General features: G+C 34.2%; 1 protein-coding gene and 1 non-coding gene across 2 annotated transcripts in view; both read right to left on the bottom strand.

Moving 5' to 3' along the window:
- The window catches only part of IPO7 (importin 7), a 45,472-nt gene that overhangs the window by 7,765 nt on the left and 11,605 nt on the right, over positions 1–26,102 (bottom strand). The window contains exons 2-19 of the mRNA XM_027563240.1: positions 21,996–22,077; positions 19,810–19,963; positions 17,872–18,030; positions 14,417–14,573; positions 13,170–13,259; positions 10,853–10,947; positions 10,634–10,718; positions 8,601–8,735; positions 7,844–7,943; positions 6,990–7,066; positions 6,522–6,638; positions 4,539–4,628; positions 3,999–4,164; positions 3,678–3,838; positions 2,924–3,052; positions 1,877–1,943; positions 1,668–1,793; positions 1,115–1,212 (exon numbers count right to left, since the gene is read on the bottom strand). Of these exons, the coding sequence (XP_027419041.1) occupies positions 1,115–1,212; positions 1,668–1,793; positions 1,877–1,943; positions 2,924–3,052; positions 3,678–3,838; positions 3,999–4,164; positions 4,539–4,628; positions 6,522–6,638; positions 6,990–7,066; positions 7,844–7,943; positions 8,601–8,735; positions 10,634–10,718; positions 10,853–10,947; positions 13,170–13,259; positions 14,417–14,573; positions 17,872–18,030; positions 19,810–19,963; positions 21,996–22,077 (2,088 nt within the window). The remainder of the gene's footprint in view (positions 1–1,114; positions 1,213–1,667; positions 1,794–1,876; positions 1,944–2,923; positions 3,053–3,677; positions 3,839–3,998; positions 4,165–4,538; positions 4,629–6,521; positions 6,639–6,989; positions 7,067–7,843; positions 7,944–8,600; positions 8,736–10,633; positions 10,719–10,852; positions 10,948–13,169; positions 13,260–14,416; positions 14,574–17,871; positions 18,031–19,809; positions 19,964–21,995; positions 22,078–26,102) is intronic.
- LOC113906119 lies at positions 4,246–4,430 on the bottom strand. The gene has a single exon (XR_003514805.1). It is a non-coding gene; the product is annotated as a small nucleolar RNA SNORA23 (small nucleolar RNA).

Raw genomic sequence — 26,102 nt, 5'->3', positions numbered from 1 at the left:
GGAAAATCATTTTTTAATGTCTGGTTTTAAATAACAGACTGAGAGTTCTCAACAAATAATGTAAGAAACTCATGTTACCAATTACACTGACTCTGATATCAAAGGACCCCAATCAATCATTTTATCTCCTACTTCTTAAGAGGAAAAAAAAAAAGGCAACATTCACCATGTATATGTATCTTATGATTTTCCAAAAATGGCCTAGTACTTTTGACTTTTTAAAAATGAACCTTCAGATTTTATAATCTTGCTATTTACTAATACTGTACAGCTACTGCAAACCCACAGCCTCCAAGGAGTTCCTTTCTTTTTTTTTCCTTATTGAAGTAGTTGATTTACAATGTTGTATTCATTTCTGGTGTAGAGCAAAGTTGATTCACTTACACATAGTATGGTTTAGTCGCTAAGTTGTGTCCAACTCTTCGTGACCCCATGAACTGTAGCCTGTTACGCTCCTCTGTCCATGAGATTTTCCAGGCAAGAATACTGGAGTGGGTTGCCATTTCCTTCTCCAGGAGATCTTCCCCACCGAGGGACTGAACCTGGGTTTCCTGCATTGCAGGCAGATTCTTTACCAACTGAGCCACCAGCGAAGTCATTAATACATATACATGTTCTTTTTCATATTATTTTCCATTATGGTTTATTATTTATTTGAACATCAGCAGAAGCTTGTTGTTTATTAATTTTATATACAGTAGATCGTATCTGTTAATCCCAATCTCATTAATTTATACCCTCCCTCCCCTTTTGGTAACCATTAGTTTCTTTTCTGTATCTTTGAGTCTGAGAATGTTCTTTATAAAACATTGTTGATCATTTCTGGCCTTTTCTTCTTTTGATTCAAAACTTAGCAGGGAACAAGCTAAGATAAGATCCAGGCACTAAAATCAAGAAACGTAGCTCTAATTAAATACCAGAAGGTAGACATAAATACTTGTCAAAGTCATCAATGAGAGATCTAGGAATCAAAGCCATTTTGTTGGTAACTTTTAAATAACCCTTATTATGTCAAACTCATATGATATTTACCATAATGTAGTATCATGTCTCTTTACAATTTTGTACTTTTTATAATATAAGCCTCACATGTTCTTGTATTAGGGTGACCTACCTTTTTGCACATACTGTATATCATTTCAAGGTACTTGGTATCAGATAGAAGTGTGTCTGTATCAACTGTTACATAATTATGAAGCAGAGGCATCATATCTGTATTAATAAAAAATGTAAGTTAAATATCTTTACTAACATAAATGCTGTGTTTCTGAAAAATCTAAGAAAAAGAAGCAAGTCTGAATGTTTTATCCCTAACATTCACTTTTAATTATTCATTTGTAATTAAATGTAAAAATGAGCCTATTATTAAAGTATATTCCTTCATATTTAGTAAACATAAAGATTATGTTAAAGATTATACAAAGAAGACTGAAAGGAAACAGAAACTTAAGAATATGTGTTTTAGTGAAAAAAATCTCAAGTGATAACTAAAACAAAATGTATAATGGAAATCAAAGCTAGGGTCATCTTGGAGCATTAATTACTACTGATAACTTATCCAAACAAGGAAGCATTTAAGAATATGCAAAACTTTGTGTTCAAGTGATATACTAAAACTGAATACAAACAGGGGGAACCCTAAGTATTTCTATGATGATTTCACCTACCTGTAAAGTAATCAAAACCATCTTGCTGAAAAACCTCAAATACCAGAGGTAGTAACTGCCACATCTGTGGAGACACTTGTTGACATGTCAAACTGTGTGCTAAAGAGAAGATCTCCTCATAGAATTCTAAAAGAGAGTACCAAGTCATTAGGACAATGCTTGCTCATATGAAATAGTAGGATATTCTTAGAACAATCAGAGGTACCTACCTAAGACATGCTGCTGTAAAACAGTTCCAATGACCTGCAAGCAGATTCCTTCAAGCTGCTGGGTTATCTAAAAGAGAAGAAAAAAATCATATGGAATTGCAGCACACTGAGTGAATTATTAAATACTATAATAATTCAATGCATTTACATGTAAAGTCAATATTGTCAACAAATTATTTTAAGCCTTTGTTTCAAAATGGAATGTTTCAAAATTGTGAATCAATCTGGGAATGAAACTTAATACCATTACAATCAGACAAACCGGAAATAACAAGTATAGTTTACTATAAGAAAAAAAAATTTCCTAGAAAAATGGAGCCACATCATTCTGCAGAGACTAAAATCTTATAATTCAGCCAAATGTAAGTGAAGTTAACAGAGATACAAATCAATAGCTTACTGAAAAATTATTTAAAAGAAGGTATTAATCCTACCACTCCCAGTAATTTTTAAGTCAGCTCCATTTATCTAACAGTGAGCAGTGCACCCAAGTCATACAAGATAGATAGAATATACAAATTCCCCTTTAATTATCAGTATGATCCTCAATTGGATCCCAAATTCCTAACAGTCATCATAATGTTAAAAAGTGCAGGAAGCAGGACATCCATTTGGAATACATACAGTGTACACCTAAAAATGGTTAAGGTGGTATATGTTATACGGATTATACCCTAACTAAAAAATTTTTTTATTAAAAAGAAAAACTAGCGAGAGTAAGTTTTCCTAGGAATCACTATACTTTTATTTTTTTGTTTGTTTTTTTTTTGTTTTTTGTTTCTTTTTTCACTATACTTTTAGATCTGAGAAAGGTAACCCCAAACTCAGAGCTTTGAGGCAAAGATACAAATACCTCCCTCCTATTCCTTCTAAAATATTTATAAGGTACTATGAAAAGGGTACTACTAGTTAAAAGATAGCAAAAATCAAGGTATGTGAGAAGATGACCAAAGACTATACGTCAGAGGCCCCCCAAAAGCACAGAACAACTGATGAAGAATGGCTTGAAATTCCCTAAAACTTTATAGCACTGGATTATTTTCTTACTTCTTTATGATCTTCAACTACACTAAGAAGCGTGTCGATGGTATTCAGGATTCCCATAGCAGTAACTGCTTTATCATCACTTCCTTCTTCATCTGGCCCAGTCTGGATTACTTGATTAAAAGTCATTGCCTACATTGAAGAGAATATAATTAAGCTTTGCCCTTAAAGCAGTATAAACATATTTTTGTCTAAAACATAGTTTTTAAAATGTTCTAAGACAGCACAACTGGCATTTCCAAATCAATTAATATTATATAGTCAATGGTACTGCTCTACCACTTACTGGGTCACTTCAAACAGACTACTTGACCTCTTTTTCCTGACATATTCATAGAGATACTGTGAGGATTAAATGAGGCAAGGCATAGAAAATGCTTAATATTATGAACATTAGTATTACTGGCTGACATTTGGGGCTTCCCATGTGGCACTACTAGTAAAGAACCCGGCTGCCAATGTAGAACTAAGAGATGAGGGGTTGATTCCTGGTTGACAAGATCCCCTGGAGAAGGAAATGACAATCCACTCCAAGTTAGAAGGAGCCCCACCCCTTCTAACTTGGGCAAGTTAATTAACCTTTTCATAACTCACATTTTCTTTCGGTATAGGAATATTCCTCACATAGGACTGTATGAGAATTAAATGAGTTAAAATATGTATCAAGGACTTAGAATGATGCCTGATATACAGTAAGCTCTGTGAAAACACCTGCTGTAATCTAAGTAATGCATACATTACTGATCAAATAACATACCAAATGCTGTGTCATTTCTACTGCAATAGGAGTAACTTCTTCACTGTACTCGCAGATCATTTTCTGAATTACATTGGTAAGATCATCATTTTCTGTTTCTCTTATAATGTGAAGAAGAGCCTGCATGACGGGTCTGATGAATGGTGTGATATATTCTTTAGCTGTAAGAGAAAGAGGAAAAAACTTCTGGTGCCAACAGCTAAAACTCCTCAAATCCTGAATCAATATATACCAAAGAGTAAACAAGAAATACCTTCAAATAAAAAGGAAGACAATATGTCAAGTTTTTAGGACTATGTCTTACATATACAAATCTTTTACCTTTCTCTTGATTGCTGATCAGCACTTGAAGTGCAATGGCAGCTTCCACTTTAACAGGCATTTCCCTATCATCTATCAGACATCTTCGGGTCAGTTCTAGGGCTGTTTGCAAGTTCTGGTCACTTTTGAACTTCACTTCACAAAAGTAGTGAAGGACCCAGCAAGCCTTTAAAAAAAAAATGCAGTGAGTTACTATAGGTGTCTTACATTAAATTCTACCATGTGACAATATTTCTAGTGCCAAAGTTCTTGTGTGGGAATTTGGAGGCTGGCCAGTGGTAGATAAAGTCAAAAGAGACAACACTAGACCAGTACTATGATCCCAACTTACTCTTTGGCTGCATGATGTTTGTGTGGATAGCAAGATCTGAATGCAAAACACAGACAGATGCTGCTATCAGACACAGATGAAAACTATGCACACATTATGAGCAGCCATTTAAAGAAACACAAAAGTCTAGGATAACACATAGAAGTCCACATAAGCGGTTATTCATTATAAGACATAAATACACAAAACAATACAGCTTTAAAACATACCCTGGCTCTCATGTAGCCTAGTTCACTGCTGAAGAGAGGGAATACATGGTTCTGCAACATGTATTCCATCTGATCTTTGTAGATCTTTTTCTGTAAAAATAAACAAATATAATCATCTCAAATGTCAAACAGATACACAAATCCTTAAAATGACTAATGATGTCAAAACATCTTAATTCTCAAACATTAACATCAAAATCACTATACATTTTTTAATCTTTTTACATCGTTTGTTTACAAAGCAATTATGTTGAACATTAACACCAGTGGTGTTTAAGTAATAGAAGAATGGTTAATTTTATTCCTTATCTTACAAAACATTTTTCTCTTATAAAATTATTATGATGAAAGAACCTCTCTGGAAAGGTTCTACATGAACAATACAGCATAGATTTAGAAATATTCTGCTCTCAAGGTAATAATGGGAAGGGATATATTCAGGTTTACAAATTTCCAGCAAAACCAATTTTCTGAGAAGAAAAAATACTACAATTTAATACAATATGAAAAGAAAATAATTCATGCAAAAAGAATTACCTTCAGCACAAGCAAAAACAAAGAAATATAGAAGACACTTTCAAAATCATAAGAAACTGTACCTTAAAGGACACCATCAAGAATGTGAAAAGATAAAAGATAATCCACAGAATGGTAGAAAATACTTGCAAATCACATACAGCTAATCTTTGAATAATGAGGCGGTTGGCACACCAACCCTCTGTGCAGTTGAAAATCTGCCACTTAATTTGCAATTAGCCCTGCATATCTGTGATTCTGCATCTGTGGATTCAAACAACTCCATTTGTGGATTCAACCAACTGTAGTATTTACTACTTAAAAAAATCCACATGTTAAGTGAACCTGAAAAAAGTTCAAACCTGTGTTGTTCAGAGGTCAACTGTATTTGAAAGCTTTTTAAAAGCATAGCATTTAGAATATACAGGGAATTCCCTGGTGGTTCAGAGGTTAGGACTCTACACTTTTACACCCAAGGGTCCAGGTTTGATCCCTAGCTGGGAAATTAAGATCCCACAAGCCACCCAGTGTGGCCAAAAAAATTAGATTAAAAAAAAAAATATATATATATATATATATGTATATATATATATCAGAACTCTAACAAATCACAGTAAAAAGATAAATACCTCCATTTAAAATAGACAAAAGATTTGAACAGAAATTTCTCCGAGGAAGACTGGACAATAAGCATAAAAAAAGATTCTCAGTATCATTAGTCGTGAGGGAAATGTAAATTAAAACCACAGTGAAATTACCATTTGATACCAACTGGGATGGCTATATCTTTAAAAGACAGACAATAGCCAAGTGTTGATAAAGACAAAGACACTGGAACCGTTGTCACACACTGCTAATTAATACATAAAAAATGGTACAGCCACTTTGGAAAACAGTCCAGCAGTCTCCCAACATTTCATCAGCAATTCAAGTCACAGGTACGTATTCCATTTATATGAAATGTCCAGAATAGAAAAATCCATTATCAGAGACATAAAGGAGATTACAACTAGGGCTAGGAGATTTGGGAGAAAATGGGCAGTGACCTCTAAAAGTTTCTTTTGGGGATGATGAAAACTCTTTGGAATTAGAGTTGATGGTGGCACAATTCTTTATAAGAAAAACAACCGAACTGTACAGTTTAAATGGACAAACCATATGGTATACGAAAATTGCTCAGTAGTGTCCGACTCTTTGCAACCCCATGGTCTGTGCATGGACTTCTCCAGGCAAGAATATTGGATTTGGTTGCCATTCCCTTTTCCAGGGTATCTTCCCAACCCAGGGATCAAACCCGGGTCTCCTGCACTGCAGGCAGATTTTTATCATCTGAGCTACAGGGCGTTCCCTGGTATATGAACTATACCTCAATTCAGTTTTATCTCAATTGCCACTATTAAACAAACTAATTGCATGCACGTGTGCGTGCGTGTGCGCACGCGCGCGCACACACACACACACAAATACCTTCAGAAGTATTTCAGCTAAAGAACCAATCATATGCAGGGCTCCATCTTTTTTTCGAGGATCAGCATTTGGTTCTGTGAGAATCTGGTAGCAAAATCCCATAGTCTTTTGTAGTACCTAGATTAACAGAGAAAAGTACTGCTTTACCGGATATCCAAAAATCCTTCTAAAGCACTGATGACAAGATGATCTTAAGTAACCATTAAGAACTAAAAGTTTGGGTTTAGAAGATGCAAACTATTATATACAGAATGGATAAACAACAAGGTCCTGCGGTATAGCAGGATGAAATATATTCAATATCCTGTGATAAACTATATATATAACTGAATCACTATGCTGAATAGCAGAAATTACCACTGTAAATGAACTATACTTCAATAAAATAAACAAAAAAACATCCTAAGTGTATATCTGAACATATTTTAAATATTAAAGCAAAAGTTATCCACATACTAAATAACCCACCTCTTTCCTCTTACTACAGGCTGTAAACAAGAGTGTCTGGGCAGCGGTGGTAGGAGAGATGAAATCCTCAAATACATCTGGAGAATAAATTTAAAATTAACACAGAATATAGAAAAATAGTAATTTCAAATTTTTCACCAAACATTTTCATATAGTTTACAAATGATTTTCAGTGATAACAAAAAAGGACCTTAAATTTTTGCTAAATCTTCAAAGACAAGCATGAAAACAAATCCAGATCTCCATAGAATTTTGCAAAAGCCTAATGCCTTGTCTTTCCTGTACGAATTAAATCTTAATCCATTAACTTCTCCCAATGATTATTTTCTATCATATGAAGCCCCACTACTGTGAGAATTTTCACAATGGGGTCACAAAAATACCAACTACTGAAAGTACGTAAGATTTTGGTAGGAAGAAAGACTAATACTCAACATTAGCCAAATTACAATTCTTTAGTTCCATGCAGAGACTCCGTATGACTCCAGCTTCCCGTATGCGTCTTCTCAACTTCCATACACATGATGACTGACATGGGATCCAAAAGCACAGTTCAGATACTTAGTGTTAAGGCGTACCCTTGAATTTCTAACAGTTCTGGCATGTGCCAGAGGTATATCCAACAGTCATAACCTACTAACACTATTGTATTTACATCTGCTAAAAATGAGGATTATCATTATCAAATGACCAAACTAATGAAAAGCTTCCCAAATGACTTAACAATGGATAAATTATATTAAAATAATGGAAGATTTTTCAGTTCCAAAGGTGAGGCCTTAATATTCAAGGTTTATCATATAGAACCTTAACTACTGACATATTTTGTCTCTAAAAAAGTAAAATGTCCTCACCAAACTTCATGCGTATATATTCATAAGGGTCTTCTTGCCAAAGTTCCTCATCAGCATCTGTATAGCACATCAATGGAAAAATAACATCTTGGATAATGCCCTGCAATTTAAAAGTTAAGAAAGTAACCTTAATTCAGTTTTCAAATTTCTAATAAGTGCTAAAATAAAAATAACTCTACAGCATGTGTTTTAAAGCTTAATATCAAACTTTAGTAAAATATAAATGCATTAAAATGCATTCTCAGATCAACCACCAACGTACATAATCTTACCCTCTGTGCAACAAGGGTAAGGCACGTGTCATAAAATAAGCCTATACATACACAGATAGCAATTAAGTATTCTTAGAAAATACAAAGTGAAGTTTTAGTCCATCAAACCCTACAGTTAAAAACAAAGCAAATACACTACTGGAAACAATACATAAGCCAATTAGCCTCAAAAGTAATTTGGTGAAATAGTCCTTTGTCTATTCCAAATTACATGTTAACTAGTCATGTTAAACTAATCATGATCTAACAGTCAGAACTTGAAGGCAAATTTTTAGATAATAGTTTCAGATTAAACAAATAAACTGAATATTCACAAAATATCTTTTATAAAGTTTTTCAGGGTGTTACTTTATTTTTCTAATATAAAACTATCAGAACTAGACCAAGTAACACACATTAAAAAATGGATTTTTTCAACCTTTTTGATAATTAATGTTATTTCCATTATATTTTCTAGAAAAATAGTTCAGATAGAAAATTGTTACTTGTATATGAGGCTTCAGATTCTTCCAGGTGAGAGCATGGGAAACTCCTTGATTAATATAATTTAACGTCTGTTGTAAAACTCGGGGAGCCATATATTGCTTCTCCTTGTACTGATATAACACCTTCAATAAAACCTTTGAAAAAAAATTTGATCAAAACCCAAAGCTTAAATAGAGTTTAACCATTTACAAGCTAGCAAAAACATCTGACACTACCCAGATCATCATCATAAAATAACCACCAGATTCTATTAAAAAGGAATTTTTTAAATTATGTATTGGAGAACTATATTTATTCCCAAAGTAAAATAAACAAATTGAGGTAACATTGTACATCAAAAGATGAGTTTCTTTATGAGTACATAAAGGATTAAATACAAGAAGAAAAAATCATATGCTATTTATGAATACACCACTGAGACAGCACTATATTGTTAAAATCAACTTTTAGGAAAATCTTACCCAAACCATTTAAGCAATTAATGTCTGCTAAGAGTTCTTATTCATCTTTGATATTTGAGAATAGCAGTTGTTGAAATATGACCTCAGAGGGTCTGACAGGTCAAAACTATTTTTGTAATAATGCTCAGTCATTATTTGCCATTTTTACTATGTTGACACTTGCATCAGTGATACAAAAGTGGTGGTGGTAAAACTTCAGGGGCCCAACATGAGTCAACAGAGCGGGATAAAGTGTACTAGCAGCCACCATATTCTTTACAGCCACATAGTCACAGAACAAACTTTCCTTAGGAATGTCCTTCACGAACCAGTAATGCATACATGCAGCACTTCTGCTACATACCAAAGTACAATGCTTGGAAGAAAAGCGGAAACAGCTTTTTTGGGGGGCGTTGTTTATCTCACAAGGCCTCAAAAAAAATGAAGCAACACTTGCCTATCCCTCCCTAGGCAAACCTTCAGTAAAAGGCGAAAGATTAATTTCCAAGAGAAACAAGAGTCAGAAATGAAAAAGTTTTTTCCAACAAATACCATAAGCTTGAACGAAAAACTGATTGATAAAATTATGGTTATTTAGACTTGTGTATATGGCAGATTTTTTTTTTCCTCAAAAATGAACAAAATGAGCCTCTCACCGAAGTGAGAATATGTTACTGGTATTAAAATCCAAGACTTCAAGCAAAACTAGAATTCTCAAAATCTTACACCCACCACTTAGTTCCACTTGACAGCTTTTAAATATTTAAAGATACTTCTGATAAGATCAGTGGTGATATGAATGAATGAAAATTTTTAAAGTTACATAATGAAATCAATTAACATTCAGAAAATTGCCACTGACCCACTAAGTCAATATTTTCCAATGACCAAGGCAGGATTACAAAATCATACATGGATAAAAGACCCATTCAAAGTACAATACCAAACCAATGAATGTTAATATAACAGAATATGAGATGTTTATTGCTATAGTTTCAAACTCTACATTGCAATTAACCTTTAAGAAAATACCACTGTCAAATGTTGGCATGATATAAAAAATTTCCACAATTATGTGTAAAGTATATTAAATCAGTCTTTTCTTTTCCAACTTATCTTTGAGACCAAATAATCTTTATTTACTTCCATTAGAAAAAATTAAAACAATGAATAGAGAGGCAGATGTGGTATATGGCTACCTTTTAGTAAGGCAGACATTAAAGATATTAGTAAAAATGTGCAACGATGCCATTTCCTCCTGCTAAAAATTTTTCATTTTGGAAAAGAGCTATTTTCAACAACAACAACAAAAAACATGTATTCTATTAATATGTGGCAGATTTGCTATTACTTTTAAATAAATTAATACTGTTAAATTTTATCTCAGTTTTTAAAACAGTAAATATCATTACATATAATACAATCCATTATCCAGATTGTAAGGAAGTCCTGAGACCAAAACATTTGCTAACTACAGTGTTCAAGATGTTAAAGACTGCTACATGCAATCTTTGGATGACAAAGAAACTAGAAATAAGCAAGATAAATTAACAGCGCCATGTTTTTACATGGAAAAATTATGTTAAACTTACTTGTTGGACACCAACAGCAAATGCTTTCAGAAATACTTCAGCAAATTCATTATACTCTTTGGAAACATTGCCAGGACTTCCATACCTAAAAGAACATTAAAATGCCCATCATGTCTTTATAATGTTTTATATCAACACTTATTAAAATAGTACCAAATCGTGAAGATTGAAAAAAAAAAAAAAAAAAACTTAAGTTATCACATAGTGAGAAGTGTTTACCTTTCAAAAAGCCTTGCTAAGATATGTAAAGCCCACTTCTTACATTTCCACCATGGTAACTCAGGTCTATCATCTTCTTCAACTTGAAGTGTTTCCTTTAAAGAGACATTTATTTAATGACAGACAACATAATCTAAAAGGAATACAGAGTGAGTTCAGAACAGATTCACAAAAACATGAATGCTCCTCCAACATTGGCCTCATTATAAAACGATATACTTGGAAAAGTACTAACCTTTGTTTATAAGAGGCGTTTTGCTTCACTACTTAGTTACAAAGGACATGCTTTTTCAAAGTCGTATAAAAGTTTAAACTCAAAAACATTTTAGTCATGATCCAAATAATACAAATAAAGGCCTGGGCAAGCAGCTTAACTAAAACCAGTATAGTTAAAGGGCACAAATCAAAAGGGCACAAAAAGCTCCATTTAAAAAATCTACTTTCAGAAATACTAGTTTAAATATATAAACAGATGAAAATATTCATTTACAAAACTATTTGTAACAGAGAAAAATGCCAAGAACTAAACACTCATTAATAAGGAGATGTTTAATTACGGAACATCCATAACAGACTACTACACAACCATTAAAAGAATGAACTGGCTCATTGTATTACTGACCTAAGACAGTCATGACATATTTTTAAAGACAAAGAAATGAGACTGTGAAACAACCAAAACTTCCATACACTGCCAGTGACAGCAATGATACAACTACTTTGGAAGTTATTTATAAAATTAAACATATACATTCATAGCAGCCTTATTTGTAACACTAAAATCTTGAAACCACCCAGATACACATTAACTTGTAAATAAATATAGAACATCCTTACAATGGGATACCACTTGTCAATAAAAAGGAACTACCATAACACAACATGAATGCATCATAAGTATATTAAGTAAAAGTAGATACAAAAAAAAATCACCTTTTTATTAGATTCTATGCAGGCAAAATTAATATATGGTGCTAGAAATTAGAATGGTGATGGTAGAATGACTAGATCCAGCCATGAGCAAATATTCTAGGTGCTGGTTATTTGAGTGAATATGACTGCTACAACTCAAACTGTTTACTTATATGTGCATGTTTATTATTACAAATGATACCAAAAAAGATGCAGAATATAGTTATGAAAACTCAAAGTTATATTTTATACCTATTAAATGTGTACAGAAAATAACTCATCAAATCACTTTTCTATGGAGTGGAAGGAAGGTCCTATTTACTTCTTCAGTGTATTTTTAAAATAAAAATTTGAGCACTAAAATGCAAACTAAATTACAAAACAGATTAGTCTCACTTATTCCACTAAAAAAAATTATGTTGGTAAATTACATAACCCTTCTATGCCTCTGTTTAAATAAATTCAGGATTTTTTTTTTTTTGAACATTAGATAAGCAAGGTATGCAAAAGTACTTAAAACACACTAGGGATTCAGGAATTGAAAATTCGCTACCTCTCTAGAAAACTAGATTATAAAGAAAAATTGTGGTTATTTAAAAAATTGTTATTAAATGTGAAAAAAATAAGATTTTTTTTTATGGACAATTCTGTTTATGGGACTGAAAAACCAATGAATTGTACACTAAAATAGTGAATTTTATGGTATTTGAGTTAGATCTCTATAAGGTTGTTATTTTAAAACCAAGTAATATAACTAACAACAAAGTCTGACCAACTTGTAAATCAAGTTCTTCTTCAGTTCATCCAAGTCTGACAAATCACTAGATTAAAATCCAGCTACAGGCTCTTTGTTTCTTTTTGAGATATAATTGATATCTAACATTGTGTTAGTTTTAAGGTATAAACAGAATAATTTGATATATGTATAAACTGCAAAATGTTTACTACAGTAAGTTTTGGAAGATGGTGTAAAGGTACAAATTTCCAGGTATATGATAAATAAATTCTGGGGACACGGTATCTATAGATTTGATAAATAATAAATAACAAAAAAATATTGTTTATCTGAAGGTTGCTAGGACAGTATATTTAAAAGTTCTCACTATAAGAAAAAAAATTCCTAACTATGTCAGGTGATACATTTTATGAACTCAGTTAAAAACTGAAGAACAGAGAATTAGGATGGAAAAAATAAGCTATATATAAGCACCTTAAATAATACACATAACAACCTTTATAATTTTTCCCTTAATATACTCACATATATAAACAAATGAAACATGTATTTAGAAAAACTTGCATCACAAAATACATACATTCACAAAGAATGTTTTAGAAAATATCAATTAAAATTCTCAAAAGGTAACTAAATATTTAAGTTCAGTGATATAGGAAATACACTTACATTAGGTACATCCCTGTTCACAACAGTCTTTAAAATTTCTATCCATTCTGTCAGATTCTGTTGGTTTATCAGCTCCAGTGGTAATGTATACTAAATTAAAATCAAGAATCAATATTTTAAAATCTTTACCTTTTACTCTTTATAAAACCTAAAACGTACTTCATGCAATCCACATTTCCTCTTTTAGTAGATAGGCAAATTTCTCATCTGGCTGATTTGGTTAGTTTATGTACAATGGTCAACTGTGGCAAAGACAGTGAGCATTCTTGCCTGATTCCCAAATTTCTGGGAATACATCTAATTTTCACCATAAGGTACGATATCTTTTATTGAGTTAAGGAAATTTCTATTCCAGGATACTTGTTAATTTTTTTTAAAGCAGAAATGATTATTTTATCAAATACTTTATCTACCATCCTTAAAGATTGTTTACAGGTCTCTTTTTGCATAACATAAAACTTAATCACAAAAACTGGTTTTTCACTCTTGACATTCTCATGTTTCTGGGGTAAATCATATCACTTAATAGGAACTTAAAATCAATATCCTATTTAGCATTTCAGGACCTCTATTTTCACAAATGAGCCAGTACTATATTTTGATTTCAGGATATGCTAGTCTCAAAAAATCAATTGGGTCCTATGCCCTAGAATAACTTATGAAAAGAACTTTCATTTCTTTAAAAATTGTATAAGGAGTCATTAGAAAGATATTAGATTATCTTTAAAGATCTAGCAATAGCATGAAAAATCCAACCAAACAATGGCAGTCCGTTATAATAACCTTAGTGGAAATAAAGTCTATTTAAATGAGATTTATAAAAAATAAGTAATGGTATGAATTGAACCAAAGACTCTGGCAGATGAGACAAATCTCTCTTGGCCATGTGGCACAAGAAGAGCAAGAATTTTAATCCTAATCGAAAACTCTGTTTCATAAGTAATTACAGTCCACTGAGACTATAGATACCACCATTTCCTTAGTTGGGTCTTTTATCCCAGGAAGATTTAGAATATATAAAGTCAAATCCACAGTATTAATCATTTTGTGTCAAGCTTAGGAATAGGTTTTGTAATTAGTGGGACAATCTACACATATATGGCATGACAAAGCACATGTCAGATGTAAACTCTAAGAACTGATTTTCAGTTTTGTGAATTCTTAAGCTGAAAGATATTCTTTACCATCATTAATGGTGCCAAATGATAGTGGACTTTATATATTAAAAACTACTTTATAAAAATTACCTGAACAAGAGCATAGAAGATCTTGAAAATTTGTTTCTGAATGAGAACAGATTGATCAGACTGATCAGAAAGAAGCTGGATAAAACGGTCCTTTAAAACTGGCAGGAAATGCTGCATTGCTGCTACCAATGGACTCCGTTCCTCTGGTTTCTTATACCTTTGGGTAGGAATATAAACTAATTCTGTGAGAATTTATTTACAATTTTATTTATAAATATAAACTACTTGCCTGTTTATACAGATAAAAGCAAATATTTTCTAAGCAATTTTATAGTCCTAGAAGAAAAACCTATTATGGAATTTAACCATAGGTAAAAAGCAACTTGAGAAAAACCTCAAATAACAAGAGAACATCTAAAATTTACTGAGTATTTATTATGAGGTAAATAACCTCCAAGGCCTCATTAATATTCTCACTTCTATAGCTGAGGAAACTGAGGCACAGAGTAGTTAAATATCTTCCCCAATATATAAATCTAGGTATGAACCTTAGCAGATTCAGGATCTGCCCTTTAACCATTTCACTATGTTATCACTAACTGTGAATTCTGATACAACTGAGGAGCTACAATGATTTGGTTTTTAAACATTAGGAGCTGATGTGATTTATACACCAAAAGCATTACGGAAGAAATGGCATCTGTAAAGCAGAAAATATTCTATTTCTAAAAGCACTATAAATCACTGTAGTGACATGTTACCACTATAAATTTGTAACCTTTCTGGCAACAAAGCCTGACCTCAACAGGATATTGATGATCTCTGTTTATCCCATTTGGACTAAATATTCATATACTTATAGCATGTATAAAAAATAATGTTTGATTCCTGGATACTGGTATAGATTTCAATAGAAAATATATTATGTGAACCTTGTTAAACCTTTGTAAACTTTGAAAAATCCTGAATTCTGACTTACATTTTGCTTCAAAGATATGAGTAAACAAGTGCTGACTAACTGAGACATTCCCCCGTAGAGATCCTTAGCATTTTAACAGTACTATTAAAAGGTCTACTGGCTTTTTTTTTTTTAATTAAGTAACTGATTTCCCCTATCAGACCCCAGTTTTATCTACCACTAGCTTTTCTAAAGGGAGAAAATGTATCTAAGAATTGAGTGTGTTAGTACGTTTTTAAAGGTAAAGGTAGACATTCCTAAAAGGCAGGAGTGTTTTTTCCACTGGGTGAAACGAGAAGCAAAGTAAACTGCCAAGATTAAAATAAGAGCAATGCTCATGCTAATAATGATTTGAGATTAAACAATTAACTGACAGTTTTAAATATTATTTGATATGCTGAGAAATTACACCTAGTATACATTTAAAGGTTACCTGAACATTTCTTTGAGTCAATAAAAACAGTAACGATTTACAAGAGGAAGCCATTTGCACTCTCCAATTTGATTAGACAAGCTGTATTAATTACTGACAATATTATCTTGTAACAACAAAGAGGAGAACTATATTATGCAACCCTCTCTCCATTATCTAATCCAGTGATCGCCCACATTATTATTTTCATACTCATTAGTTTAGATATTGTACCATCCAACTTCCAGGCCACCACTCAGTGCAGAGAGGGAGTTAGGAGAGAAGAATGTCTTAAAATGGAATGGGTTTGAGTATGAAAATAATTTATGGAAGGATACAAATACTATTCCATAAGACCTGAAAGCTCCTGAAAGCATGAAAATGTGATACCAATAAAAGCCTACGGAGCGATCAAGATGGTGGAGGAATAGGATGTGGAGCTCACCTCTTAAATAAAAGCCTATTATCAGTGTCAATCTGGTGAACCATACTCAGGGAATTCTCAAAAACTAGCCAATCACTTTCCTCTTTAAAAAAAGAAGTAAGTCAATTTGCATGTAAAAGATCACATGCAAATTCCCCATCTTGGCATTCAAAACCGTCTTTTAACAAGGTCCCAATTTACTAATTTAAAACGAACCCCAATCTCTCACCAGAAGTTAGCCATACCAGTCAGTGGTCTCCTCACTACCCACTAAAGACAGTGTCTCATTTCTGCCTCGGCGTCTTTATTTGCTCACTCCATGTGGTGTGACATATCTTTCTCTTCAAATGTTCCTTCTATGCTCCTTCAACTGACAAGCATTTCCTAAGGATCTATGCTCCTGAAGGCCATCACAACTTTCGATTTCTGCATGCATTTTCGTAGAACTGCTTTAGTCCACACAGGCCCCTTGTGAACACCTTGTGCTCCACAAACACTGGCTGAAAATAAACTGAAATTCCACCACTGCAGCAGTCTCCTATGTTTTCCATTTAAAAAATCCCTATCATACTCTCTCCTACTAAAGATTACAGGGCAGGAGAGACTTGAACCTTCTCAATGACAATGACAGCTTGTTATTATTATTCTCTCTCAGTCACTCACTTACCAGAACTACAACAACTGGCACTCCGACAGAGGTTGGAGCAACAGCTGGAACATCCCTTAGCAGGAAGATGGGTAGCTGGTGGGAACACAAGAAAACACCAGTACCAATGCTGTAAATGGTATATTTCTTTCCTGCTCAGAACAAAAGCAGCAGTTCATCAGCTACTTTGAGTGGGACCCAGAAAGGATATCAGAGGCTAACTTCAAGCCCCAGAGTTAGAGGGCTCACAATGTGTAGCTGTTAGGACTAGAAATAAAGCCACCATCATGGTGTAGTGTTCCTTCTTCTTTAATTTTCTAACATCAAAATTTTCAAGTGCCTACCAATTTCATTATTTTCACCACACACTTAAGAGAGAAACCTCAACAACATTAGGCTTACTACTTTTAGTGCTACACCTCACTACTTTTAGTGCTACCTCAACTTCCAAGGTTAGATGTTTTTTTTCCTGATCCCTAAACCCAGGTCTAAAATGATCCCTAAATCTTTCTTACTGATACTAAGTACTTACACAGACTATAATTTGCTCAAATACACCAACACTGAAGCAGATGACTATGAATCCTTCAAACACAATGATTAAAAAATGATCAAATGAATTTCCAACACATTCTTCTTAAAGAATTAGAGGTAGGTTCTTGAAACTTAGCAAGAACTCAAATTAAGATAAAAAGTTACAGAAAGCCAGGAAAAGAGCTCTAAAGCTCAGTGTACTCTGACCCCTTTCACATCTTAAAAAAAGCTTATCTTTAGGCCTATTATCAGCACAATTGAGGAGTCTATATAGAAGAGTTATAGATAACTTAGGTTTTGAATAGGCAAATAGATGATTAAGAAGAAAGGGCACAATGAGTTTCACAGCTGAATCAACAGAAGAGACTGCAGAATTAAAACAAGAATGCTATTTCAAAACGAAGACACAATTAAAATCAACATGTAATTCACTAACTTTGGTATACAGATCAAATGAAACTTTAAGTCGTTCAAACCGATTAGCTTAAATTTCCCAAGCTTTTTCTACTTCTCAGAACTATAGGAATTGAGAGATACTTACTCATAATTTTTCACAAGCTGATAGAGGCAAAGAAGAATTCCTAGCCAACATGCACTGTTGTCAGACTGAAGATAAAAGCCAATTTTGTCCACAATAGCAGTCCAGCGACTTGGATAATCATGTTTGATGATATGATGAATGCATGTAGTAAGCTGTACCCTGAAAGTCAAAAATAAACAATAAGAAGGAAGAAATACTAAGCCCATGCCATAATTAGAGAAGCCTTCGCCACAATGGAAAGATCCCACATGCCCAAAAGAAGAAGCAAAGCAGCCAAATATATATATATGGCTTTAAAATCAACATTGAAAAAACTAAGATCATAGCATCTGGTCCCATCACTTCATGGCAAATAGATGGGGAAACAATGGAAACAGTGACAGACTTTATTTCTTGGGCTCCAAAATCACTGCAGATGGTGATTGCAGCCATGAAATTAAAAGACGCTTCCTCCTTGGAAGAGAAGCTGTGACCAACTTAGACAGCATATTAAAAAGCAGAGACATTACTTTGCTGACAAAGGTCCATCTAGTCAAAGCTATGGTTTTTCCAGTGGTCATGTATGAATGTGAGAGTTGGACCATAACGAAAACTGAGCACTGAAGAATTGATGTTTTTGAATTGTGGTGTTAGAGAGGACTCTTGAGAGACCCTTGGACTGCAAGGAGATCCAACCAGTCAATCCTGAAGGAAATCAGTCCTGAATATTCACTGGAAGGACTGATGCTGAAGCTGAAGCTCCAATATGTTGGCCACGTGATGCAAAGACCTGACTCACTGGAAAAGACCCTGATGCTGGGAAAGACTAAAGGCAGGAGGAGAAGGGGACGACAGAGGATGAGATGGTTGCATGGCATCACCGACTCAATGGACATGAGTTTGAGCAAGCTCCGGGAGTTGGTGATGGATAGGGAAGCCTGGAATGCAGCAGTCCATGGGGTCGCAAAGAGTCAGACACAACTGAGCAACTGGATTGCACTTTCCAAGTGGTGCAGTGGATAAGAATTCCCCTGCCAATGTGGAGGACACAGGCTTGATCCCTGGTCCAGGAAGATTCCACAAGCCGCAGAGCAACTAAGCCCGTGCACCCCAACTACTGAAGCCCATGCGCCCTAGAGCGTGCAAGCTGCCAACAACTGAGCCCACATGCTGCAACTACTGAAGCCTGAGTACCTAGAGCCTGTGGTCCACAATAAGAAGCCAGCACACTGCGACAAAGAGTAGCCCCTGACTGCTGCTAGAGAAAGCCTGAGCAAAGCTACAAAGACTCAGTGCAGCCAAAAATAAATTTTAAAAAACAAGTCACTAAGCAAGAACTATCACTACTGATTTCAAAGAAACCCAACAAATGTTACAAATGCAGGTAATTGTATTTTTTTTCATCCCCATCAACTGATAGGTTTTGTTCAGAACATCAATACAATATAAAGTATATGACAGAATTCTATAGTTTTCTACGCTCCCTTTCATCTAAACATAGTATGTTTCACAAGTTTGACATGAAGTTTAAAGTTCTGGATTTTAATAAATGTAAAATTAAACTGCAGTGAGAAAGTAAAACAAAAAACTAATTTTCCTGTAACAGCATTTAAGTTTTGTGCTTCAGAAAGGATAGACTTTGGGGGGGATCTCCGCTGGGTCTTGGTTACAGCACTAGGGATCTTGGCTGCATCTTGCTGAATCTTTCAGTCACAGCACACTGACTCTGGAGTTGTGGCACATAGGCTTTAGTTGCTCCACAACATGTAGGATCAAAGTTCCCCAAACAGGGACTGAACCTGCATCCCCTGCCATTGTAAAGTGGATTCTTAACCCCTGGATCACCAGGGAAGTCTCCAAAACAACCAATTTTTATGTGCTGAAAGATTCCCTTTCCTGCAAACCCTGAAAATTATTACCTTCAATAAAATAATGGTTAAGTTTAAAATACATACATACCTGATGAGCTCAGGAGAGTGGATAATGGCTTCTACAATATTTTCTCGAATACAATGTCGATCTTCTTCAGGAATAGTATAAGGGGATATATCCCCTGGTGCTGTTTCCCGATCAGGCCAATACTGCGTTATCATATTTTTCAAATAGATAACACCTAAAATATAGATCAATTTGACAAAAGAATGTGAAAGCACTGTAACCATCCCCGCATCTACACCTCAAGTTTCTTTCTTTTAGACCAACCACTGCTAGTAAAGCTATCCTTTTAAAACTAGAATACTGTATTCTATTATTTAAAAAGTTGACAAAACACAAATCTAAGGTTGGCTACAGTAATCACCCACAAAGTCATTATTAAATATACAGTCTGCGGGAGTCGGTGATGGACAGGGAGGCCTGGCGTGCTGCGGTTCATGGGGTTGCAAAGAGTTGGACACGACTGAGCAACTGAACTAAACTGAACTGAACTGCAGTAAGTCTGCAAACTAAAACAAAACCGTTTTTACAATGCATTTACACACAACACTTTTCACCCTGTTTTCTGTAGGAAAGCTGTTTTACCAAGTCTGTTTTTTAAATGAAACTTCTAAAAAACGAAACTGAATACACGTACCAATAAAGTTTCTACTTAATCTTGGAATCTAGAACTGTGAGAAACAGCCTCTGAGGATTTCTTTCTATCTTAATGCACCAAAGAAGTGGATGTATATACTTACTTGTACAATTTTGATTCAGTATTTTAAAAGGTGTTTAGTCAAACAAAATACATAAACAAGTGGGAACTGTACTGCAAGAACCTTATGATTCACTCTACTCCATCCAGAATGCTTGAGCTCTACTACAAAGACAGTAAATGTACCTTTCAAAGTCTAACAAATGAAACCACCATATACCATGCACTATACAATATAATTCAGTTATTACAAGGATGTAAATTTTAAAGTAATGATGATACTATAAAAATTAGGACCAATTCCACAGTTCAGTTGCTTCTGGCTTTATACATACTAAAAAAACAACTTTCTAGTAGAATTTAATTTTGCTAAAACACATAATCAAGTTTCTAAGGTGCTTAAGATCCTTCCTAAATCCAAAGGCTTTCAACATCTTAGTAAAACTTTTGAGATTTAAAGGCAAAGATTCTTATCTAAAAAAATATCCAAAGGGGAAAATGTCAACTTCATAAGTAAAAGAGAAATGACAGTTAAAATAGTCAAACCAACCTTTTCCTATTTAACTAGAAAATTTTTTTAAAGATTTACTGTTGACCATGGTTCAGTGAAATTACTGTATTTTATAGACACAAAAGTCTCATTTGTGTTATTTATATGCCAATTTTTTAAAAGTCCTAACTTCCATTCATTCATTCATTTACCGAGTACCTTCACTGTGTCAGGCAATTCTTTAGGTACTCGGAATACAACTGTTAACCATACAGACCTGATATTAAATTCCAACAACTGAGAAAGGTTTCAGAGCATATGGAACATTAAGGTAAACCATTTAGTCATTAAAATATAAATTTTAGGATTAACACTATGTAGAGAAAAGGGATGTGCTTGCATTAAAAAAGTAAGTGGAAAAATTTTTTTAAAAAACAAAATCGGTGTAAGGAAAAAGAACAGCAAAAAATAACTCCAGAATATAAGTGGTTTTTCCAAAACAATAGTTATTTGCAGTTTATATGTCCTATAAGAAATGCATCTGCAAATAAACAACAAGCATTAAAGATGTGAATTCCATTACTGTGCTGATTAACAGATAATATCAGAAGTAGCATGCCACATTTTCATAGACTCTGATACTGAAGGAATTAATATTTTGTTAAAACTGGGACTAAGAAATAGTATCTTTTAAATGGTTAAAATAAAACAGTAAAAGCAAATAACTGGAGGTTTGTATCTTAGAATCATCCATCAAGGAAGGAAACACAATATGGAGAATCTTGCAATAAACCTCATCAATTTTCCAGCTTTTTTCTTAATTTGGTGAAATATCACATTCCTTTAAACTCTGCCACCAGATACCAACGTACTTGCGACAGTTCGTAGTAAACACAAGGGGGCCAAATCAATTTTCTGGGAAGAAAATCACAGAAGGATCTTCCCAAGACACTTCTGCTATTCAACTATGAACCTTTCAAACATTATTTACATATATCCAAGAAAATAATTCAGGAAACTTGCCTGCCTGTCTCACAGGTAAATCCAGTTGTTCCGACATAGTAATCTGAAGCAGCGTTGAAACAAAATTCAGAGACTTGTGTGCCTACAAATAAAAAAATATAGTTTAAATTTCTGCAAATAAATATTCTTAGTACTCTTATTTCACTACTTGGCTGGCACAAAAGGCTCTCCTCCACTAGCTGGTTCCAGTATTTCCTACCACTCACATATAAGAAACACACACAAAACGCAGTAATCTAACTCCTAAAACCTTCATATGTTTGCATTTGCCTACATACTGTTGAACCTCTAACCACATTGATGGCAGCAGCTCACAAACAGTCTCCTCTGTGATACCTATTTCCCCAATTCAGTAATAATTTCTCCAGGGATATTCCATTAAGTGGCTAGACAAAAATGAAATGAGCAAAAATTAATAACCTGAGGGGGTCATTTCCAAGGTGCTAATAACATTTTGTATCATAATACAGCTGTTTTATAAGTGTGTCCAGTTTGTGAAAATTAATCAACTGTATCCTCATGATCATTTTCTGTATGCATGCTATATTTAAAAATAGCTTTGAACATACAATAATAGTAGGATATAAACTGCATGACTTAATAAATGTATTTACATGAATATACAATGCAACACATACAGAAAATAATGAAATGCACCAAAAATGCTAATGAGTTATATCTGGGACGGTAGGATTATAGAGATTTTCTATTAGCCAAATTTTATGCCATGATCCTGGATTACTTTCATTAACAACACAAAAAAGTTAGTTAATTCCTAAATCTGTCATATTTGCTTTTATTAAAAAAGACCTGAAATCTCTTCTTATATGTATTCTCATTCCCTCTTCCACAATATAAATACCTCCTATATTGTCCTTCCAGCCCAAGTTTTAGTATTTTTCTGCGCATGTTCACATGGACACTCATAATTTTTAGTTTCCTCCTTATAGACTTTTTCATGCATTCTACAAACACATTCTTAGAAACAGAAGAATTTCCCTTCAGATATAAAAAAATGTCTTCCACATTAGACCCAAAGGGATACTCTGCTCATTTAGTCACTCCAAAAATTATTTACTTAGTTGTTCTTGGTGCAAAACACTATACCAGGACCTGAAAACACAAGGTTGAACAAGACAGGAAGTCTCCATGACCTCATGGAAAATGAACAATGAAGGAAAATAAGACAGCCAAACAGGTAACTGTAATGAAGTATCAATATAATGGAAGAAACAGAAAACACTCCGGAAGAATCAAAAGTAGAATCTCCTAACCCAGAAGTAGTATTTAAATTTAAGACCTGGACAGGAGCAGTTAAATAGATAGAGGGGAGGAATTTACCCTTTTCAGTACTCTAAATAGATCTGAACAGTTAACCGTTATCTTTCATGAAACACCCTGCCATCTAAATCATTCATACATCACTTTTCCTGGTACCTTTTCAGGCTCCTTTGGTTGTTTCTCATTCTGTCTACATGGTTCAAGAACTCAGTCATAGGCCAGCTTTTCTGCTCCCCAGCTGATTTCATGCAACTCCTATCTTTAACTACCATCTATAAATCAAATGTAGTTTCCAGTCAAGGACACACTAACAGACCTATTTAACATCCCTACCTCCATTATCACACAGGATTTTCAGACTTACTATGATGAAATCATTTTTTCCCCTAAAAGTCGTGACTCTTCCTTCCTTGTACCACCCCTCCCAACCTGTCATCACTATCTGTTATTCATATCTGAAAATTGACTGTCATCTTTAATATGTTCCTCTTCTTTTAAAATTAAAAAAAAATGTTTTTAATTTATTGATTTTTCACTGTGCTGGGTCTCTGTTGCTGTGCATGTGTTTTCTCTAGAGCAGAGACTACTCCTCCTTGCACTGCACAGGCTTCTCGCTGCAGTGGCTTCTCTTGTTGCAGAGCACAAACTTTAGGGCACTCTGGCACAGTAGTTGCTGCCCACAGGCTTTTTCAACCCTCAGCACATGGAATCTTCTCAGAGCAGAGATTGAACCCATGTCTCCTGCATTGGCAGGCAGATTCTTAACCACTGGACCACCAGGGAAGTCCACTTTCCTCTTCTTATCCCAATTCAATACATCACACTCTATCAATTGCATAGCCAAAATGGTTGTATAATTGATATATCCACTTTCTCCATTCCCACTAACACCAACCTAGTCCAACTGACTATCATCCCTCTTAATATAACCATTTGCCTCCCCAACCATGCTTTATTTAGTACTTAATAATCTTTAAAATTGTAAAGTAATCCCCTTGAAACACATCTTTTAACAATTTTCTAGTGTATTTCCTAAGGCCTAAAAGGCCCTGTCTTATCTTGTTCTGCTTATTTCTTCAGCCTCACTTAAAGAAATTTCCTCATCCCCCTCATTGCCCCACCTTAGGTTTTTGCAACAATAAACATTACCCCATTTCAGTCTTTGTACACGCTGTCACTTTCTGCCTACATCACTCTTCTCTCCAATGCTCCACCAGAGTTAACTGGTCCACACCCTTATTCTTTAGGTCTCAAGTTTAAACGTTTCCTTAGAGAAGCATTTCCTTACTGATCACACTAGGGCTAAGTAGGGCTCCCAATTACTCTCATAAGCTCCAAGGGTTTTTTTTTCCCACTTCATAATAATTATTACATATTTGTAGACTGGCTTTATGTCTGCCTCTCCTATTAGACTCAAGACACACTAGGAATAAACACTTTACTATCTTTATATCCAATTACTCATATTTGGCATTCAAGATAATCAACAAATTTATTAAAAGAATAACTGAATGAATTAACAAAAAAGGTGCCTTAGAGGCAGTTGTGATCACATAGAGGTTGTATGGAGCAAAAAAGCAAATTTGTATTTTTAGACTGGTAAGCCCACAAAGACCACTACTATGATACTTCTTAAGTCATTAATATTACAGCAATATATCTTATCTCCTGCATAAAATTGTGAACTCTATGAATGAACGCTAGAATTCAAGACAGTACTGGTTATAAACCTAAGTGATGTCATGTCCTACATTTTAAACTCCTGAGCAAGTTTAATTCAGCAAATTAATTTTTTTATTGTGAAGATTAATTATATTTAACAAATATTTATGGCACTTTTTTAAAAAGATTCTTTTCCCATATAGGCCATTACAGAGTACTGAATGGAGTTCCCTGTGCTATACCAGCAGGTTCTTATTATCTCTTTTATATATAGTAGTATATAGACGTCTGCAGCAAATCTAACTCTTAATTACAAAGTCAGTATAACAAAATCTACTTCACAGGATAGCTATAAGGAAATAACACGAAAAGTATTTTAGCAAACATCAAAACATGACAGGGAGTTCCTTGGTGGTCTAATGGTGAGGATTCCAGGCTTTCACTGCCATGGCCAGAGATTAATCCCTGATCAGGGAACTAAGAATCCTGCAAGTTGTGCAGTGTGGCCAAAAAATAAAAACAACAAAAAAACACACAAAAATCATACCTCATCTTTCTCAGAAAGTATGTTCTAAAGTCAGCTGGGCATAAATTGACTTTGCCAAATTACTTTTCAGTACGTTAAATCACTCATAAAGTACAACATGCAGTTTCACTTATATATAATGCTCTCCTGAGGTCCCAATTCTGCAGTTTATCATTCTGAGTAGAAAAAGACTGCTTTCTATGACTGGAACTCCAAATGAGGCTGTTGGTTTACATTTAGGAGTCACTTTATAACAACAAAAACCACCACACAACGGCTACTGTTTTTGTTGGTTGGACACAGACAGCTACATGTGAGTTAGAAGTGAGCACGTGCGACTCAGTGCATCTTCCTGTAACACAATAGGTACCACATGTTATAATAACAAAGGACCTTTATCAATTTCTAACTTCTTAAGGTTTAAACAACACAAAAAAACCCCTTAGGAGTACTTGAAGGAAACCAAGGTGAATATTTTTATCATCTTGGTGGAGAAAACCTAAGCCTAACACTTTAAAGGGTGAAAGACATGAAATAGTTTTGGTATCAGATAGATAAAAGTAAAGCTTCATAGGCTTCGGCCCTGCCTTGGTGTAAATAATGTTGAGGGGAACAAAAGGAAAATACCTCAACATCTG

The sequence above is a fragment of the Bos indicus x Bos taurus genome, chromosome 15, assembly GCF_003369695.1.
Source record: "Bos indicus x Bos taurus breed Angus x Brahman F1 hybrid chromosome 15, Bos_hybrid_MaternalHap_v2.0, whole genome shotgun sequence".
Taxonomy (NCBI): domain Eukaryota; kingdom Metazoa; phylum Chordata; class Mammalia; order Artiodactyla; family Bovidae; genus Bos; species Bos indicus x Bos taurus.
This window is presented reverse-complemented; position numbering and strand designations above follow the sequence as displayed.